The sequence below is a fragment of the Streptopelia decaocto genome (assembly GCF_964273445.1).
Source record: "Streptopelia decaocto genome assembly, chromosome: 1".
Lineage (NCBI taxonomy): Eukaryota > Metazoa > Chordata > Aves > Columbiformes > Columbidae > Streptopelia > Streptopelia decaocto.
In genome coordinates this window covers 14545649-14551648 of record NC_138663.1, presented here as the reverse complement: position 1 = coordinate 14551648, position 6000 = coordinate 14545649, and the positions used below count along the sequence as shown (strand labels likewise).

Genomic DNA, 6000 nt, shown 5'->3' with positions numbered 1-6000 from the left:
TACTGCTAAGTGCTGGTGGCAGAGAACCTCAGAGAACCTCTGCTCACCACTGGTGTTACTCCCGGCACTGACACGGGCCAGGTGGGAGACAGCAAAGGATGCGAAGGGAATATATTGTGCTCTAGCCATCCACAGCCCACAGAACCAGCTCCAGTGACTGTTTATCCTGGTGTAACTGAAACTTTTAGCCCAAATCTATTACCAAGCCTAACTACCTTTGATCTTCCTTGTTTTGGCATCAGAATGAGGGGCTGCTACCCTGAAGGCACCTAATAACTTCTTGTAGTTACAAGTGCAATGTGGGCTCGCACAAAGATTTATCTACCTCTGTGTGATTTCAATTGACATCAAGTAATGACTGTTAGGCTTCTGGTGAGCACTTAAAATGTGTTCCAGCTGCTTTGTTGGGCACTTGACCACTTTTCTACAGCTGGCGCCTACAGTTACTTTCCCCAGAATGGCCAGCAGCAAAGCAGGAGTAGTTCAGACAGCCCAGACTTACCTGGTCCAATATACTTTTCCTCTTCAAATGTTCTTTTAGTGTGTATTTAATTATGCATTTTTTTTTAAAGAACACACTTACAAAATGATACCAATTGGCATGACAGTTTTCCATCTGGATAAGCATTAAGGAGTTTGTTTTTATTAGTGTATTTTACTGAAGTTTGAGTTCCCTTTTTTTTGCAGAATTGTACTTAAAATATCTATTTGCTCTGTTACAACATTGTCCTTTGATTTAAGCAACTCTTCACCCTGTGTTGTCTATTCTGCCACAAGGCTCAAATCTCACCCTTATTTAGGATGAGTCAGCCATTTATAGATAAAGCTGAAACCATATCAAAAGTTATTGCAGATATCTTTTATTTTTCATTATTTAAGGTTAGTTCCTCTACCACAGTGTGCACAATAAACCACTTGCAAACTCTTCATCCACTTTGAAGAAAAATCACCTAGTTTAAATTTTAAATAATCTCTGCCTGGGAACTTAAGTTAAATGGATGACTTGTGTAGAGGTAGATGATGACACTCTGCACTGGCTCGGCCAAGACAGCTGTATCATCCAACAAGGCAAGAAACAGGCAGTTGCAGTAATTTCCTAAACCACCTCAATGATGCTTTCAAGAGAACATCTTTCCAGAGCAAGAATTTCTTATCTTCTTCTTCTTTGTCAGAGCCCTTTTCTGTACCTTTGTCAGTTCGAATTGACATTTTTGAATAGGAAGAGAGAATGCCAAGTAATAATCCAGATGCACTCTGCACAGCATCCTGCACAGTGGCATCTCTGGCAAAATGTATCCTGGAAAGACTGAGAGAAATAAAAAATGAAACACTGCACATATTCTATATACATAATTCTCTCTCTCCAGTTCTACATAGAATATGTGCATTTTCTATACACAGTTCTATGTTTCTATGTATACATTGACTTTTACTTATATAAATTAAATAACTTAATCTTGTAATTTACTTAAGTATGTTTGTAAATGTACAGAATGAGGAATCCCAGTGATGTGGATGAAATTATTGTATATTTTATAATTAACAATTTTTGCTGAAATGGAGCTATGGAGAAGAAAACTGAAGTGAAAATTACTTGTACTGAAAATCAGTTCAGCAAACAAAAAAGTATTAACACTACTAACTATTGGACCATGAACGCAATGAGAAAAGATTCTCTCCTGCTGTTATACACAAGTTTCAAAACTCAGTTTATTATTTGCATTCTTATTTTGAATACTTTTTATATTGTAAGCAACTCATCATAGTAAAAAAAGATAAAAAGATGGGGGAAATCTTAGTATAAATTAATGAAAAATATAAAGCTGTACAGAAATGCGTATTCAGTAACAGTATCAATGAAAAGAGTGGGTGATGAAAGATACAAACTAAAACAAAAGTATCACACCACACATTAACAATTAGATACTTAGGCTACTAAAGTAGCAACTGCTACTTAAGAGTTTTGACCTCTTGAATGAAAATCAAAAATCGCACTTAGTGAATTTAAGCTGTTTTACTGAGAAGCAGAGACTTCCTGCAGGAATATACGGACACTGACAGCCCTGAGACACTGGACAGAAGTGTTCAACAGTCTTCTCTAACAGATTTTCATCTGCACATACAAGAGTCTGGGATTCTGTGTTACTTTATTCAGGTCAGTCCTGCAAACATGTAGCATTATAGTCCCACTATTTCATTTAATACAGATATTCTAAATAATTTTAAATTATTAAAGTTATACAGATACAAGTTTTCATTATTTACCTCATGATAATAATGGTGCCACTTTGGAATTTTTTTTTTTTTTTGTAAAAAATTTCTTCCTCATGTCCAGCCTGAATCTCCCCTCCTTTAGTTTAAAACCATTACCCCTTGTCCTATCATAACAGGCCCTTCTAAAAAGTCTGTTCCCATCTTTCTCATAGGCCCCTTTCAAGTATTGAAAGGCCGCAATAAGGTTTCCCTGGAGTCTCCTCTTCTCCAGGCTGAACAACCCCAACTCTCTCAGCCTGTCCTCACAGGACAGGTTGTTCTAGCCCCCTGACCATTTCTGTGGCTCCTCTGGCCCCTCTCCAACAGGTCCATGTCTGTCCTGTACTGAGAGCTCCAGAGCTGGACTCAGCACTGCAGGTGGGGTCTCACCAGAGCAGAGCAGAGGGGCAGAATCACCTCCCTGACCTGATGGCCACGCTCCTGTTGATGCAGCCCAGGACATGACTGATCTTTTGGGTTGCAAGTGCACATTGCCAGGTCATGTCCAATCTTCCATCCACCAGCACCCCCCAGCCCTTCTCTGCGGGGCTGCTCTGTAACATCCTCCTCGCTCTGGGGGAGCTGTTGCCAAGCAGCTTCTAAGACAGGGCTCCAAAGACACTTGTGTTTAGGGACATGTGCCATCCAAGGCCCTCCCTGCGCACTGACACTGCCATTCCTCCAGACCGCCCAGCACCCTCCCCTCACAGCCGCTCCGCTCTTACATCTGCAATATTGTGTCCAGTTCTGGGCCCTCAGTTCCAGAAGGACAGGGGACTGTTGGAGAGTCCAGTGCAGGGCAACAAAGATGATGAAGGGAGTGGAGCATCTCCCGTGTGAGGAAAGGCTGAGGGAGCTGGGGCTCTAACTTGGAGGAGACTGAGGGGTGGCCTAATTAACGTTTATAAATATGTAAAGGGTGAATGTCACAAGGATGGAGCCAGGCTCTTCTCGGTGACAACCAGTGACAGGACAAGGGGCAATGGGTATCAACTGGAACACAGGAGGTTCCACTTAAATATGAGAAGAAACTTCTCAGTGAGGGTGACAGAACCTGGAACAGGCTGCCCAGGGAGGTTGTGGAGTCTTCTTCTCTGCAGACATTCAAACCCGCCTGAACACATTCCTGTGTAACCTCATCTGGGTGTTCCTGCTCCGGCAGGGGGATTGGACTGGATGAGCTTTCGAGGTCCCTTCCAGTCCCTGACATTCTGTGATCCTGTGATTCCTGCCCCGTCCCGCCGGACACGGGTCGGGGGCCGCGAGCTTCACGTCGCTACGGCGCGTGCGTACGTGCGGGCTCCGCACCTGCGCACTGCGGGTGCCGGCGGGGCCGGGTGACGGCGTGCGCATGCGCGGGAGGCAGTGGCGGGAGCCGGCGGGCGGACGGAGGGGGCGTGGGACACTGGTGGGCGGCCGGGCCGCGCGGACGGAGGGGGCGTGGGACACTGGTGAGCGGCCGGGCCGGGCGGACGGAGGGGGCGTGGGACACTGGTGAGCGGCCGGGCCGGGCGGAACGGAGCGGAGCGAAGCGAAGCCGGGTGGAGGGGGCTGGCTCGGCTCCGACCGGGGATGGGGCGGCCGGTTTCCGGCACTTGGAGCAGGAGGGGAGCGAGGTGAAGGGGCAGTACTGCTCCTGCTGCGTTCCGGTTGCGGGTCGGTGCGGGGCCGCGCGGGAGTGAGGGGCCGGGGCCTCAGCGGAGTGGGTGAAGGAGCCGTCCGCTGGGTCGGCGTTCCCTACAGCGGGGGCCCGGCCGTGTCCGTGTGGGGGGAGAGTGCTCGTGCGGCCTGGGGGGAAGCAGAACGGTGTGAGTCTTTTCAGTTCTGTCAGCTTTTCTGATAAAGTGTAGAAAGACATGCCAAGTGCGGGTATTTTAGGACCAGTAAACTGAGACAAGTCCGAAATCATCAAATCCAGCCATGAAATCGAACTTGTGCTTTTGGTATCCTTACCTGGACTCGTCTGGAAAGTAAGTGTTTGTTGCCCCTCCTAATCTGGCTGGAGTCACTTGTACAACCTCTGTCCAAGCTTCACTGGCCAGGAGCATCCTGACTTCTGGCTCTGGCTGATGCGAGTCTTTGTGCCAGCATTGCCTTTTAGTCTAAATTAAATGTCTTATGAACTTGTTCTTTAAACAGCCTTTCTCGTGTGAACTCTAGGATGGGATCCTGTTGAAGATTAAAGACACCTACATAGTAGAGATGTAGGTTTTCATCCAGTGGTTTAGATGTGTTTAGTATAAGTTGGCATGTGCTAAGGTGTTTGAGAAGCAAATAGGGCTGGCAGGATCAATGTGATCCACAGGTGATTGATGCTTTTCTGGAGTGCAGCTGGGCAGAAGGGTGGAGAAGCTGAAGTACCTTAGGCTCTAGATACATTCAGGGCACTTAGTCAAGCCCTGTTCTTGTGTAGTCAGTACAGCAAAAGAGCTGTCCTTTTATTAAATACACAAGCTTTTCACCCTTTTCTAAAACTCTTTCCCTCCTTGTTTGTTCTCTGTTAGAGAGGCTACTGTCTACTTTTTTTTCTTTTCATCCTTGTTATTTATTCCTAGCCCATTTTTAGAGAACAACCATAATCAAGACCCTCAGTCTTCCTTGACTAACTGTTGTCTAAAAGACAGACTGTAATTAATATTACAGATTTATCTAACTGGTTTAGGCTCCTACTGTTTTTATGGGTTATTTCCAGTCTTTACCACCAGCTGGATTTTCTTCATATGCCTCTGCTGCTTTTAAGCTGGGGTAAGCATTCCTGTTAACATGTGAAGAGCTATAATTTTGTCATCCTCATCCTTCCTTATGCTGTGCCTTTTCTGTGCTGCTTGTAAATCTTAGTTTATTTGTTGTCCAGGGAGGTGGTGGTCTATGACTAATATATTTTCCTCATTTTATTCCCTTGCTCCTTTTAAATGTATGTAAAACCAGAACTAAATATGTATTTCTCCAGTTAGTTAAACTATTACAATTCTTTGCTATGTTGATTAATTCATACCCTGTATGGTTTTCCCTTTTTATTTGATTTTTTGATTCTGTCTGTTGTGAAATTGCCTGTATAATGTCTTACATAGTAACTTTGATCTTCGTGATGTCTCGTAAGTCTACTATAGTTATACCATTATCCTGAGAAAGAATATCTGTTTAGATTTCATGTCAATTCCTATTCATTTTCCTTCTTTAGATATGCGACAGCAAATTATAATTAAACCATTTTATTTTCCAGATCACTTTATTTCCTGTCTCTGTACTTCAAATGGGACATGTGTGTTTAGGTAACTAACTACAGGAACATCAAAATGCCTAATCTTGAACATCCAGCATACCCAGCAGCTACTCTGCTTCACTTGGAAAGTTTGGTGCCTTGTCGAGAATCCCAAGTATCCATGTTGCTGTCAATATTTGGAGAGGTAATGCTTTTTGTATTTTATGCTTGAATAGAATGAAGACATTCTGCTGTCTCAGAGGGAAGAATAGGAATTTAAGGGTGTTTTTATGATGTTATTATTTTAGTTACCCGTATTTAACTTTAGCTTTTTGCGGATGGATTCTAATAAGTTTGAAAGTTGAAAGCTGTTTTGTAGCTGGATGGACCCGAATCAAGCTTACAGCTATTTGTGCCTTTCTGTCTTTGAAACCTGATTTCTCTGTGACTCTCTTCCATGTTTGCCAGTTAGTACCAGGAAGTAAGACTGTCTTCTTCCCTGGTCTAAAGTTCCAGGGTATTTTTTTTTGTCAGTGGTAGTGTAG

At 44.1% G+C, this 6000-nt stretch overlaps 1 protein-coding gene across 4 annotated transcripts in view; it reads left to right on the top strand.

The window, feature by feature from the left end:
- The first annotated feature begins 3527 nt into the window (after positions 1-3527).
- The window catches only part of ORC5 (origin recognition complex subunit 5), a 73874-nt gene continuing 71401 nt past the window's right edge, over positions 3528-6000 (top strand). Inside the window, exons 1-3 of one of the 4 annotated variants that reach the window (XM_082069855.1) lie at positions 3623-3661; positions 4132-4223; positions 5477-5660. In XM_082069855.1, the coding sequence (XP_081925981.1) occupies positions 5550-5660 (111 nt within the window). In that variant the 5' untranslated portion in view covers positions 3623-3661; positions 4132-4223; positions 5477-5549. Of the gene's footprint in view, positions 3662-3725; positions 3748-4131; positions 4224-5476; positions 5661-6000 lie in introns of those variants that run through there. The other 3 variants (XM_082069852.1, XM_082069853.1, XM_082069854.1) reach the window with 3 other exon arrangements.